Source organism: Chrysemys picta, chromosome 4, assembly GCF_011386835.1.
Source record: "Chrysemys picta bellii isolate R12L10 chromosome 4, ASM1138683v2, whole genome shotgun sequence".
Classification (NCBI taxonomy): Eukaryota; Metazoa; Chordata; order Testudines; family Emydidae; genus Chrysemys; species Chrysemys picta.
Genome location: NC_088794.1, coordinates 110,547,940 through 110,563,264, shown reverse-complemented (window position 1 = coordinate 110,563,264; position 15,325 = coordinate 110,547,940). Strand labels below are relative to the sequence as shown.

Sequence of the window (15,325 nt, the reverse complement as noted above, 5' to 3'; positions counted from 1 at the left end):
GCAGCATCACAAGTACAATATTAATATTCTAATTGATTTATTTTATCATTATATGGTAAAAATGAGAAAGTCAGCCATTTTTCAGGAATAGTGTGCAGTGACACTTTTGTAATTTTGTGTCTGATTTCGTAAGCAGGTAGTTTTTAAATGAGGTGAAACTTGGTAGTACGCAAGACAAATCAGACTCCTGCAAGGGTTATAGTAGTCTGGAAAGGTTGAGAGTACTGATATAGTAAACTAAATGATGTCTTAAATGCAATGTAACTAAAAGTACATAAGAAAGAAAAATATGACTTGTCATGTCGTTTACAGGTATCTAAAATTGTGGCTGTCTTGATTGTGGAATTATGAGGTAGAACTAAGAGAACTAACTCTAGGCTCCATGTGTCAATGAAAGCTTTTTAACTGATGTGCCTCTATTAAAATGGTTTCAATAGGATAATTTATGTAACTTGCTGTTTTAGGATGCTAATGTGGTAACATATAACATGTATTTTTCATACATGTTTGCAAGTTGAGGTAGAGATTGTGGGGCAGAGGAGAACCTCTAGAGCTTACCTCAATCTAACACATGTTAAAAGTACAACTGCCTTATCATCAATAGTATTCTACCTTGTGTTAGTTGTAAATTTACAATGTTTTAACTAACTCAAGATAAGAACACACTTTGTTTCCTAGCAAAGACTCAGGCAACTTTCACCACATTTGGAAATGATTCCCTCCTTTGTTGAAGGACATCCATCTGCTTCCCACCTAAATGACTATCTCCTCAAGATGCCTGAGATTTTGTGAATTCACATTGCAGATGCCGCCGACCTTAAATGACAGACCCATGAAATCCATCTCTTTCATTTAAATTCTGAGATTGGTGCAGTGTAAGTGAAGGCAGAATAGGACCCTAAAGGTATTTTGTGTCGTTGTTTCAATTATAGAACTATCTGGGTAAAAGACTTGGATTTGACAGCAACAGAAGAAAGAGGATATTGTATGCATGCCTTCAATCAGCTTTTTATTAGATCCTTAAAAGGAAAATTATGTGAAAGAAGGGAAGAAAACAACAAATGAAGCAAGATCCCTATTTCAATATAATTTGGAGAAAATAACTGATTTGGGTTGGTCATGTTGCCAGGATAGATGACTCAAGACTTCCAAACAAGAAATGGAAACCAGAAGGATGCCTAAAGCCTGAAAGAAGAACAAATTGAGAAGATATGATTGACTGTAATGTTTCAAAATCAACTATTCCAAAGATGAGTTTGGGCTGTTGCCCAGAATACAATTGAATGGTGATGTTCATTTAGATCCGTAATGCTGAAACAAAATAAAACACTGTAGTCGTGTTTCTGTTAGAGATTTACTTGTTAATTCTTTCCAATTTTCCCAAATTTGAGATCTGATGTCACTTCCTCTCTCTTCTACTACATGTTGCAATGATTGTTGCTCCTGCTCCGTAATTTTTCTGAATACCAGTTTTCTGATGAAGGCCTGCATCTAAGGCCTTGTCTACACTACAGAGTTTTGTCAATCAAAGTTATGCCACTTTAATAAAACCGCTGTTGTTGAGGTATGCTCCTTGTGTCGACAGTGTGCATCCACACTAGCAGCTCTTGCATTGACACAGAGAGCAGTGCACTGTGGGTAGCCATCCCCCTGTCCAACTGGCTGCAAAATGCTTTGGGAAGGATTTGCAATGCCTCATGGGACAAGTACAGTGTCACATGATGCAGGTTTATCAATCAATCATTCCATGGGCATCCTACTAGATTGCCAGCTGCTTTTCAACTGAAGTGGCGGGGGGGGGGGAGGGAGAGTGTGTGACAGGGAGAGTGTGTGACAGGGAGCGTGTATGTGTGGTGGGGACAGACAGAGACAGAAGTGTCGGGGGAAGTGTGCGTGAGATTGTGTGGTGGGGGAGTGTGTATGTGAGAGAGACAAAGTGTGTGTTGGGGAACTGTATGCAGGGCTGGCTTTAGCAAGAGCAGGGCCCAATTCCTGGGGGCGGGGCTTGCGGCAAGCCCCGTCCCCAGGAATCGAGCCACGCTCCGGGGTCGCTGGGCTTGGGTCCGGCCCAGAGCTGCTCGGCGGCCAGAGCCAAGCAGAGCCGCGGAGGCCAGGCCAGGGGGCCGGAGCCATGCTGCGCCGAGGGGGCTGGGCCGGGCCAGACCCAAACCGCACCGCGGGGGCCGGGCCGGACCCGCGCCGCGCCGGACCCGAGCCGCGCCGCGGGGGCCGGGCCGGACCCGAGCTGCGCCACGCCGCGGGGGCCGGGCCAGGCTGGACCCGAGCTGCGCCACGGGGCCGGGCCAGACCCAATCCAAGCCGCACCGTGGGGGCCGGGCTGGAGCCAAGCCGGGCCGGAGTCCTTCTCGCGGCTCCCGCCACCCCAGCTTACCTGGTGCTGCCTGCCCGCCCCTGCTTCTTTTCAGACTTCCTGCAAATCAGAGGTTCGCGGGAAGCAGGGGAGGGGAAGGAGCAGGGGGCAGAGCGTTCAGGGAAGGGGAGGAGGGGGAAGTGAGCTGGGGGGCGGGGTGGAGAGCTGCGGCACGGGGCCCTCTTAGCGCGGGCCCCAATTCAGCCGAATCGGCTGAATCGGCCTAAAGCTGGCCCTGACTGTATGTGTTGGGGGAGAGTGTGTTGTTCAGACAGCAACCTGAGCAACCAATCCTGAGGTATGGGGAGGGGGACAGCCCCACCACATCAGCCCCTGCCTCCCTCCCTGCCTGCCGCTGTGTTCCTATTACAGGGGAGAGCAGGAGGATTCCATGTTAATGATTTGCTCCTTGCTGCTAGAGCTGATCCACATGCTCGGCTGTCAGAACTTCCCGGAGCTCTGAAAGGGGAGGAACACAGCCGAATTCAAAACAGTGAGCAGAGCGGTCACAGCAGGCATTGTGGGATACTAGAGGAGGCTAGCTACGTCGACATAACTAATGGCAGCATCTACACTGACGCTTTGTCACTTTAACTTTGCTGCAAAAAGCTCTATGCCTCTTGTCGAGGTGGTTTTATTTTGTCAGCGAAACAGCAGAGTTTGTAAAAGTAGCTTTGTAGCGTGTACACCTCCACTGTTTTGTTAGCAAAAGCTGCCTTTTGCCGACAAAACTATGTAGTGTAGACAAGACCTAAATGATACTATAATGATAATGGTTCATGTCACCATTCAATAGGTGACTTTGAAGAATGTCACACATCATGTGTAAGTGATCTGATATAGTGTTGTTGATCAACCAAAGGGAAAAGAGGGATAAAAAAGAAAATCCTAGCATCCAAATGTATATATAGGGTTTTGCTGGCCTTAGAAACACCCATATTTCCATGATCATCACACTAGTGCCTTGAATGTTTATGACTAGATAGATAGTTGCCTCTACAAAGGTTTTTCATAACTATATCTTTTAAGTGTATTGCTTGTAAAGCATTACGTTGAAAATGTGGCCTGTTTCTTTACCCTCTTCTCAGGCACACGCGTTTCTAAGACAGATTCTACGTTATGCAAAACCCTCCCAGCTGACTATAGCACAGCAAGGGATGAGATGTGATTCTCTCTCTTCCAGTTCCTCCTTCTCTTATTTCCTTAATCCCACTAACTCCACCACTCCTGCCATTCACTCTCATTATGTTTCTACCCCACAATATATAAGTAAAAAAATTGTGCCAGTCCTTACCATGTTCATTTACTTGGATATCTTATAGCCATCCCCAACCCTTAATCTATTCATGTGTCTTTAAATGGTAAACATTATGGGACAGGAATGTCTCTTTCTCTGTTAGTACAGAGCTCAACACAGCTGGGCTCTACTTAAAATTGCTTGTTTCATAGCAGAACATTGTTTTCCTAACCTTGTGCCAGACCATGCCCTCCCAGAAGAGGGAAGCAGGGTGGAAGGTAACTAATCCCTTCCCATCAGGGTTCCTCTTGCAGAATTTCTTCCAGATTTTTTTTTATCAAGGTGGAGAGTGTAAACTGATGGGCTATTGCACCAGGCTAGGAAAAAACCAGTGCTGCTTCTGAGTTCATTTCAGGCCCTTGCCTAAGAGAACAATTTATTGTTCAAAAACAAGAAGATTCATAAGTAACCCAAAAACAAAGCAATTCCCATGACCAGTGCAGACTCCAGTCCCCAGAGGTTTTTCCCTCCAGATGGAAGACGTACCTTTTTCCTTATATCCCCTTGTGAGTCATGTGAGAGGCAGGTAGGTCTTAATGCTTTCCTCTGGCATTTTATCCTGTCACAGTGAGATTTACCCTTACGGAAGAAACAAGGGGCAAGGCTTGGAATCTGGTTGTGTGTCCCTTGAGAGCTGTAGGAATCATAGGGCCAGGACCTGATGTGGGTGTCCTGCAGCTTCCACTGGATCCCGGGCACTGCAGCACCAATGGAGTGTCCTCAGAGTGGATGGAACTCAGTTGGGAAAAGTATTGTTTTCCTGTGGAATTTTTGATCATTGCTAAGGGGACAAATGCATTTCCCTTCAACTCTACTTCAACGTCCTCCTCACTCAAATTCCCCACATGATTATCCCTAGGCCTGCAAAGAGCAGGGGAGTGTGATGGGATTTATCTATAGAACGGTATAACTGTATATATGTGATTATATGAAACTAGTTCATAGAAGGAGCACCATCTACTGGCATGTAAGAATATGTAACATTGTTCATAAGTTTTTAAGACCAATAAAGTTGTTGTTGTCCATTGCAAATGGCTACCTGATTACACAGTTCTTAACAAAGAGAGCCTATGGCAGAGATGGCACTCCTCCCTTCTCTATGGTGGAGGCAGATCTGGGAATGGATCTGTGGAGAACTCTCTCTCCTTTAGTGCTGTGTCTTCACACTGCACTGGAAACCCATAAAGTCTGTGCTGGTGAATTAATTTTAATTATAAACATACTTTAAATATTTTAGTATAAACTGAAAACTCATGCATTAAAACCAGTAAGAACAACAGTATTTATATAGGTATATGTAGTTGTAACTGAGCCCACTTGGGCTTACAGTGAGGTTTGAACCTGTATCTTCAGCATGAAGGACAATTCAAGTGCCCTCTTAAGCAAGGTACTTAAGCATGTGCTTAATTTTAAGCATGTGAGTAGTACCATGGAAAGCAATGGGACTAATAACATGCTTTAAATTATGAATGTGTATAAGTGCCTTGCTAAATTGGGGGCAAAAAGCAGAAACCTTTATCACTTAAACTGGGACTAAGTCCCAAACCTAGCTGTACAATTCATTAACCCCTAATGGGGACCAGCCACTAGATGGGGACAAAGATCCACATTAAGAGAGTTACATTATATCACCCAAACAAATTTTCAAGATGAAAAACTTGCATTCAGTCAATTCTATATCATGACTAGGTAACTTGGTTATGCTTTTTTGAAGTAGATACAAATTTTATGTTTAAAATTAAGTTGTCAAATAAAATGTCCTTCATACATTTCAATGAACATTTAGACCAAATTTTAAAAGCGGCCTTAATCCAGCCTCTGAACAGGTGCCTGCAGTTTTCTGTGAGCAACTTTCTGAATATGCTTTTTGCCCCTCATATCCACATTTTTGGTCCTAACTTTTCTAGTTTCATCATTACTGTGGAAAGAAGGGGTAGCTAAGAAGTTCAGAAAGAATGATTAAAGTGATTGTTCTTCATTATCAAGAAATTTCTTCTTTTCTTTTAAACGAGTTTCTAACCTGTACAGGCTGTGTGGATTGCATTTTTGTTTACTAATTGCTGCATTGCTTCTGGTTGTATAGTGGAAATGGTAGCATGTTAGTTACATAATAAGCAAGAAAACAGAGCTTCACTATTCACAGTGAGGGTTCTTCTGAATAATTGGGAATGCTCTGAGATTAGTTGCTTTATTCTGAAATGAAAATAGAATTCCCTGTTGGCTAATGCTCTTTCATACATATGTACAAAATTCCTTTTTTTGTTTCTCCAATAGATTGTTTGGTTTCTACAAAGGCATACTCCCTCCTATCATGGCCGAAACACCCAAAAGGGCAGTGAAGGTAAAGCACTATATTTCCTCCTTTTAAAAATAAGTGTTACAGTAACTAACATCGGTAACAGTAAAATGTCCTATTTGTCCTTCACCAAAGAAATGTGCTGATTGATGTTAGAATTAAGACATGATCCTCTAGTCTTTACTTAAAAAAAACTCTTACTGATGACAGAATGGAAATTTTGCCTGATTAAGGACTGAAGCATCAAGCTCTTAATTACTAAGTATATAGTTAAGCAAGATCCATGACAAATTATGACATCAAAGTAATATTTTATCCTAATATGTTTTGCTTTTTATAGATGTTTTACTTCATTATGAATCCTCAGCAATATGCAAATGAATTAATCCTAAGAATATGTGTGTGTATTAATGCAAACATAAAGGAAACTCTTCAAAGTAAACATTTATTAAGCATTATGTCAGTGCCCTCTTCCTGCAAACAGTTGTTATGCCCTTTAGCTCTGGTACAGTAGAAATAAATGAATACTGGCCTATCAAATTGCCTTCACTATTAAATGATAACTTTATTTGTTCTGATATGCTTCCCTCATTCTCTACATTGATTCTTACAACTTTACTTTTATTAGGATGGCTTAAAACCTTTCACCACATAATTGTGGAATTTTCTGCATTAATATTTTTTGGTTCTTCAGTTGAATGTGTACGTGTGGGAGGACCTCCTGTGCATAATGTTGATCATTGGATTTTCTCTCTTTTTTGTTTTATTTTCCCCAAAGACTCCAGATCAATCTGGGCCTTAGCCTGCCATCAATCATTACACAATGTTCCCATTCACTTATGCAGGTATTACGTGTGTGTAAAATGATAGAATGTAGCCCCATCACATAATCCTAAAGAAGAACTCCTGGTAGTGTCCTGCTGTTATCATCTTTGTGGATAGAAATGAGACAATCACTGTCTCTTAAAATTATTGAATATAACAAAGAAAAACTATAGCTGTATTTAATTTGGAGCTGCAGTACAGAGTCTAAGGTTGAAATTTTGAAACCTTCCTAATGACTTGGATCATGTGCTTTTTTTTCTTCACATCAACTTGATAAAAGGTGAGAAAGTCAGTCTGATGGTTGCTTCTGAGCACAGGTATATAATTAGTAAAAGGGTAGTTTAGGCTTTGGGCTAGATTCCAGTACTGCCAATTCCAATCATTCAAAAGTCATGAGTCAGGCCGGGCCCAAATGATGAGATTGTCTTAAAAATCATTAGAAGTTAAAGAATAATAAATGTGAGGATCTCTCTGCTCTCTGGTTTTTGAGCTGTTAGGATTCATATTTTCTACATACTTTTGATAATCATGAGAGCTAAAACTTACACCTTTTTGTTTTTGCTAAATGAAGGCTGAGATGCTCACATAATAACATGATTCTTGGTGCTGAGGCTTTAAGAAAAACACCAAATATTACAAGAATCTCAGTAAAATTGTGAGAATTGGCAAAGCTGAGATCCTTGGCTTCCCTTAAGTTCCTTTGCACAGCTCCTGTGGGCATAAAAAGGATCTAAAGCTGTCTTCATGCAGCAGCAGTATTCCACAGAGGGGGCATTTCAGTGGCAGGAGGGGTCAGGATAGGAGTGCAATGTGCTCCAGAGATCCTGGATATTGCAACTTCCTGCAAGCTGTTACAAGACAGCACAAGTTATAGCATCCTGCTTAGAGCTCTGTGAAACCCACGGACATTGGGCTAAAAAGAATCTAAGTAGATTCAAAATTCCTTTAGCTTTTCTTGGATATGAACATGAAACACCAAGGAAGATCACTGGTTTTTTAGATTCATTTCTCTCCTTCCCTTCCTCAGTAGCCCTCTCTCACTCTAACAGGCCTCAGGTTACATCCATCCCATTTAGGTATGCTGTGTTGTGAAACTGTTGGTGATCTGGACCCAACATCCATGCAAAAGACTTTGAGGCTTGAGCAGTAACTAGGGAAACTCCAGCTTTTCCCTTTCACCATCCGTGAGGGAGCCTCAACAGGGGGAAGGGCATTTTCTAGTTTCTGGCAGTCTGGTTTCTGGTTTGGTGGTGCATATTTTTCACAGCTCCAATTGTACAGGAAGGGTGACTTGAATTATGAAACTACTGCACTGAATAAAGATCACCAAGATAAACAAACAAGGCAGAGTTCCTGCTGAGAAGAAATGTAGCATTGTCCGCATGGAATAATGTATTAGCTGGATACATCTATTTGCATGTAAAAATAAAGCCATTAAAACCAAGGTGTTCTGACGCAATAGTTTACTTTAAAGCTAGGTGTAAGAGACCTGGGTTTACCTTTGAAGAGATTTGATCCTTTATCTGTTTGTCTGTCTTTTTGTCTCTTTCTCTCCATCTCTCTTTTTTTCCTTTCTAAAAAGAAAGCTGGTATTTCTGAAGGTTGAAAACTTTATAACCCTGAGTTAGCTTGGGCTTGGAGAACAGAAATCAGTGGTGCCAGTACAATGGTTAACAGATGAACTTTTTGGGCAAATGTATATTGTGCATCTGTTCCCAAACATCTTGTTTCAAGCATATTTTTACCTTAAAGTTATTGAGACATATGGTAAGTACTTTGGCTTTTTTCTGTGTAACGTGGATTTAAGTGTATCTTTGCCAGATGGGCAGTACTGGTTATTAGATATATGAATGCATATATTTTAAATATATGTTTCTTTGGATTTTGTAAGGATAGCTATTAACTTAATATAATTGTATAGTAAAAGAAATGACTTCACTCTATGTTATTAAAGGCACTTCGGCTGCTCATCCCCTTCAATGATTGGGGACATAGAAGCCTGTCTATCTAGGTAGAGCCTTTTGACAAAATTATTGACACACAGAGTCATTTTGTTATGTCCAACTAAATTTTATATTAAGTTTTTACTGGCATTGATTATTTTTCTTTAAAAAAAAAAACCCTATTCACATAATGTGAAACAGAGTTACTATTAAGCAGTTCTTTTATTTAGGACTTTAGGACGCTATCAGTACTTTAAGGTAAAAAAATTTAAGACCAACATTTCTAGGTAGTATATTTCTTCTCTTTTTATGGCCATTTCACAGATCTGGGAGACTATGGAAAACATTAAGGAATAGCAGAAATTCTATGAAAGGTGGGAAGGGTAGCACTCTACAGAAAGACATTGGAGAGAGAATAAAGCAACTTTACAACAATAAGAAATGAATGTAATTCAGTATCATAATGGATCCTGCTGTACTTAACATTTTTCCGGAGATTTTCTTTTACCATACCGGTAAAATTGACTCTGGAAATTATGGCATACTGTATAAGAGAGGTGTATTTCACGGTTATTTAACTTAGCAATAAAGATAGTTATAGGTTTATGCCTAACACTTTTATCTTGTTTGATTATTGACAGACCTATTGCATTGATCTTAAACATATTTGCACTAACTATGTGCTGTAGATTGCTGTTAAGTCAATACAGTGTCTGGAAAGCAATTACATTCTTGGAGCTGAATTCTCCTGCTGGGGTATACGAGTCATTCCTGCTGAATACAGAGGAAGCTATTTGTATCCTATGGCTGGAGTATCAAGCTCTAAGATTTCACAGATTCAACAGTGTGCAACACCAACAGATCCCGGTCATCGTCGGGCAGGATTGAACCTGGGTCTCTGGAGCTTAGTGCATGAGCATCTACTACATGAGCTAAAAGCCAACTGGCTATTAGCTAAGGCTGTAGAACAGATTCATTAATCTCTAAGTGGTCTCGGTGCCACTAGAAGGGACAGAACACCATGCCCAGGAGATGTGTGGGTTACGTTCGCATCACAGATATGTAATATGCATTTTCTTCTAGCTTTAAGTTTAGCATTGTTACATTAGCCCATTCATGTCCGGTCCTTTGTTGTACCTGATGTGGTTCTAGTAACTTTTCTAGAAACTGGAAAACAGATCTGGTTCAGAAAACACTACCAAATTTGCTGCAGCACAGGACCCTGAGTCATAGAAGTCCACACCTCACCAGGAACAAGTTGAAATGCAAGTGTGGTATTTACTGCTCATGCTCCAGTGACATGTGTTGTAGAGTAAGAGCGGTTTTATATGCAGAGCTCTGTGATAAACTAAGTCCCTGGAGAATCAGGTTCTCTCCCTTGGCTGGGGCATATTACAGGTGAAGTACCTCCTTGTGTTTAACAGGAAAATTCCATTCCCTGTGTCTCTCAAGAAACATACATCAGTTCTGGACACATTTCCCATTGCTTACCTTGACATGGCAGAACAGTTTGGCTGCAAGTGAAGGGGTGGGAGAAGATTCCATACAGAATCTTGGCCTTGTAGTTGTAATCCAATTGAATAGCTGTCCAAGAGATACCGCATTGGCTTGAATCAGCTTCATAAAAATAATGGAATGCTAGGGTACATTCAGCACTGCAGCAGGAACATTGGGCAGCGGTCCAGAAGATGAGAGGTTGTTGGTTACTCACTTTTTAGAGGTGGGTAGGTGGTAACTTTTGCCCCATGTTTCTGCTAAATATTCAGAATTTCCCAGAATACATCTGTGTTAAAGCCCTGAGAACCTCCATTTTTCGTTGCTTTATTCTTCCCCCAGTACTGAAAGCCTCATGTCAAAATCACCATCCTTTGACAGAGAAGTACTGGACACTTGTCTGATAATTATGAGAGACTCAAGTCTGGTGAGCTTTATAGTCCTTCTAAGCCTTGCATATTCTCATCTCTCTCAAAAATATAAAACCATGAAACTTACATGGAATATTACTTGTAATCAGGACCGGCGCAACCCATTAGGCGACCTAGGCGGTCACCTAGGGCACTAACATTTGAGGGGCGGCGACCACAGCGGCCGGATCTTTGGGGGCGGCATTTCGGGGGCGGGACCTTCCGCCACCTAGGGCGGCAAAAAAGCTGGCGGTGCTCCTGCTTGTAATATTTTTAGGTTCTGCCTGAAACTTGGACCCCCCTCCTGCCCTCTCTATCCCTGAAAGTTCTCTCCTGTCCTAGCTCATCATTCTGGCAGGACTTTACAGTTCTTAAAGTAGTTACTTTGGATGGCATCAACAGCAGTGATCATGAGATAGTTGAGTTCAGGATCCTGACAGAAAGAAGAAAGGAAAGCAGCAGAATACGGACCCTGGACTTCAGAAAAGTAGAGTTTGACTCCTTCAGGGAACTGATGAGCAGGATCCCCTGGGAGGCTAATATGAGGGGGAAAGGAGTCCAGAAAAGCTGGCTGTATTTTAAAGTAGCCTTATTGAGAGCGCAGGAACAAACCATCCCAATGTGCAGAAAGAATAGCAAATATGGCAGTCAACCACCTGGGCTTACCAGAGAAATCTTTGGTGAGCTTAAACACAAAAAGGAAGCTTACAAGAAGTAGAAACTTGGACAGATGACTAGGGAGGAGTATAAAAATATTGCTCAGGCATGCAGGGGTGTAATCAGGAAGGCCAAAGCACAACTGGAGTTGCAGCTAGCAAGGGATGTGAAGGGTAACAAGAAGGGTTTCTACAGGTATGTTAGCAACAACAAGAAGGTCAGGTTAAGTGTGGGACCCTTACTGAATGAGGGAGAAAACCTAGTAAGAGATGATGTGGAAAAAGCTGAAGTACTCAATGCGTTTTTTGCCTCGGTCTTCACAGACAAGGTCAGCTCCCAGACTGCTGCACTGGGCAGCACAGTATGAGGAGGAGGTAAGCAGCCCTCAGTGGTGAAAGAACAGGTTAAGGACTATTTAGAAAAGCTGGACATGAGCGAATCCATGGGGCTGGATCCAGTGCATCAGAGGGTGCTGAGGGAGTTGGCTGATGTGCTTGCAGAGCCATTAGCCATTATCTTTGAAAACTCATGGCGATCGGGGGAGGTCCCGGACGATTGGAAAAAGGCAAATATAATGCCCATCTTTAAAAAAGGGAAGAAGGAGAATCTGGGGAACTACAGACTGGTCAACCTCACCTCAATCCCTGGAAAAATCATGGAGATGTCCTCAAGGAAACCATTTTGAAGCACTTGGAGGAGAGGAAGGTGATCAGGAACAGTCAACATGGATTCACCAAGGGCAAGTCATGCCTGACCAACCTGATTGCCTTCTGTGATGAGATAACTGGCTCTGTGGATATGGGGAAAGCGGTGGACATGATATATCTTGACTTTAGCAAAGCTTTTCATAGAATCATAGAACTGGAAAGGACCTCGAGAGTTCATCTAGTCCAGTCCCCTGCACTCAAGGCAGGACTATGTATTATCTAGACCATCCCTGACAGGTGTTTGTCCACCCTGCTCTTAAAAATCCCCAATGATGGAGATTCCACCACCTTCCTAGGCAATTTATTCCAGTGCTTAACCACTCTGAGAGTTAGGAAGTTTTCCTAATGTCCAATCTAAACCGCCCTTGCTGCAATTTAAGGCCATTGCTTCTTGTCCTATAGTCAGAGGTTAAAAAGAACAATTTTTCTCCCTCCTCTTTGTAACAACCTTTTATGTACTTGAAAACTGTTATCATGTCCCCTCTCAGTCTTCTCTTCTCCAGACTAAACAAATCCAGTTTTTTCAATCTTCCCTCATAGGTCATGTTTTCTATACCTTTAACCATTTTTGTTGCTCTTCCCTTGACTTTCTCCAATTTGTCCACATCTTTCCTGAAATGTGGTGCCCAGAACTGGTCACAATACTCCAGTTGAGGCCTAATCAGCGCGGAGTAGAGCAGAAGAATTACTTCTCGTGTCTTGCTTACAATACATCCCAGAATGATGGGGGGGGGTGTTTTTTTGTTTTTTGTTTTTGTTTTTTTTTGCAACAGCGTTACACTGTTGACTCATATTTAGCTTGTGATCCACTATGACCCCCAGATCCCTTTCTATGGTACTCCTTCCTAGGCAGTCATTTCCCATTTTGTATGTGTGCAACTGATTGTTCCTTCCTAAGTGGAGTACTTTGCATTTCTCCTTATTGAATTTCATCCTATTTACTTCAAACCATTTCTCCAGTTTGTCCAGATCATTTTGAATTTGAATCCTATCTTCAAAAAGCACTTGCAATCCCTCCCAGCTTGGTATCATCCGCAAACTTTATAAGTGTACTCTCTATGCCATTATCTAAATCATTGATGAAGATATTGAATAGAACTGGACCCAGAACCGATCCCTGTGGGACCTCACTTGTTATGTCCTTCCAACATGACTGTGAACCACTGATAACTACTCTCTGGGAACGATTTTCCAACCAGTTATGCACCCACCTTATAGTAGCTCCATCTAGGTTGTATTTCCCTAGTTTGTTTATGAAAAGGTCATGCGAGATAGTATCAAAAGGCTGACTAAAGTGAAGATATACCACATCTACCGCTTTTGATGTGGTATCCCACAGTATTCTTGCCAGCAAGGTAAAAAAGTATGGATTGGATTAATAGACTATACGGTGGATAGAAAGCTGGCTGGATTGTCAGGCTCAACAGGCATCAATGGCTCGATGTCTAGTTGGCAGCCAGTATCAAGCAGAGTGCTCCAGGGGTCTGTCCTGTGTCTGGTTTTGTTCAACATCTTCATTAATGATCTGGATGATGGGATGGATTGCACCCTCAGCAAGTTTGCAGATGACACTAAGCTGGGGGGAGAGGTAGATACGCTGGAGGGTAGGGATAGGGTCCAGAGTGACCTAGAGAAATTGGAGGATTGGGCTAAAAAAAATCTGATGAGGTTCAACAAGGACAAGTGCAGAGTCCTGCACTTAGGATGGAAGAATCCCATGCATTGCTACAGGCTGGGGACCGACTGGCTAAGCAGCAGTTCTGCAGAATAAGACCTGGGGATTACAGTGGATGAGAAGCTGCATATGAATCAGCAGTGTGCCCCTGTTGCCAAGAAGGCTAACGGCATATTGGGCTGCATTAGTAGGAGCATTGCCAGCAGATCGAGGGAAGTGATTATTCCCTTCTATTCAGCACTGGTGAGGCCACATCTGGAGTACTGCGTCCAGTTTTGCGCCCCTACCCCCCCCCCCACACACACACACAGAAAGGATGTGGACAAATTGTAGAGAGCCCAGCAACAAAAATGATTAGGGGATTGGGGCATATGATTTATGAGGAGAGGCTGAGGGAACTGGTCTTATTTAATCTGCAGAAGAGAAGAGTGAGGGGGGATTTGATAGTAGCCTTCAACTACCTGAAGGGAGGTTCCAAAGAGGATGGAGCTAGGCTGTTCTCAGTGGTGGCAGATGATAGAACAAGGAATAATGGTCTCAAGTTGCAGTGGGGGAGGTATAGGTTGGCTATTAGGAAAAACTATTTCACTAGGAGGGTGGTGAAGCACTGGAATGAATTACCTAGGGAGGTGATGGAATCTCCATCCTTAGACATTTTTAAGGACCGCTTGACAAAACCCTGGCTGGGATGATTTAGTTGGGGTTGGTCCTGCTTTGAGCAGGGGATTGGACTAGATGACCTCCTGAGGTCTCTTCCAACCCTAATCTTCTATGATTCTATGAAACATTATTTCAGCAGTACATTTGCAAATGTAACAATATGGGGAAATTTAGATGATTTGGAACTTTCTGAATTTACACCCAAGAAGTTGGGAACTGTGGCTGAAATCCTGTCTCCATTAAAGTCAATGGGAACTTTGTCAATGACTTCATGGGGTCAGGGTTTCACCCTGTGTATTCTTCTTCCAAGAACAAGGCCCTCCAGTTGTTCTGTCTTTGAATCTGAGAACACTGAATGTGCTGAAACATCCAAGGAAAGTTTTAGGACGCAGTGGCTATCACTCAGTCCTGGATTGCTCATTACATGGAGGTGCAGGAAAAACTAAATTTCCCATCTCTCCCCTCAAGTTACCATACAAAAGGGCACTGATTGTGAAACTGATCCACAGAGGAGTTGCAGATGCTCAGCACTTCTGAGGACCAGGCCCTTAAGCAAAAGTAGACAGTTCTGTGTGAGACTTATTTTTAAAGGTGGGTAGAAATTGGAAGAAAAATATCAGCTCATGGTGGAAGACTACAGAAAGATACACAAACTTCCATTCTGCAATTCTACCAGTTTGCATCTCTCTGATGAGAAGTGTACTAATATCAGACAAAAATGGAAATAGTGTGGTTAATTTATTACAAAAAAAGATTACATTAGCTATTCTATAACTTACATAAAAACATTTGAAAATGAGCTGTTAGAGCAAAGGTTAGTAAATTGAAAGCAAGAACTATGTATTGGAAATCTTCTCTTGTGTACAATAGCTTATTGTCTTTAATTCCATTTGTGTTAACATTATGCCTTATTTACTAATAAAATCATTTGAGGGGCCTGATTCTCCACTACCTTGTAGCTTAGGTAGTCATTTACACTTGTGCAAAGTG

The 15,325-nt window shown here is 42.0% G+C and overlaps 1 protein-coding gene across 13 annotated transcripts in view; it reads left to right on the top strand.

Moving 5' to 3' along the window:
• SLC25A21 (solute carrier family 25 member 21) overlaps positions 1–15,325 on the top strand; it is a 378,608-nt gene that overhangs the window by 340,541 nt on the left and 22,742 nt on the right. For all 13 annotated transcript variants that reach the window (XM_065593323.1, XM_065593325.1, XM_065593334.1 and 10 more), the window contains one exon: positions 5,943–6,009. In XM_065593323.1, coding sequence (XP_065449395.1) covers positions 5,943–6,009 — 67 coding nt within the window. The remainder of the gene's footprint in view (positions 1–5,942; positions 6,010–15,325) is intronic.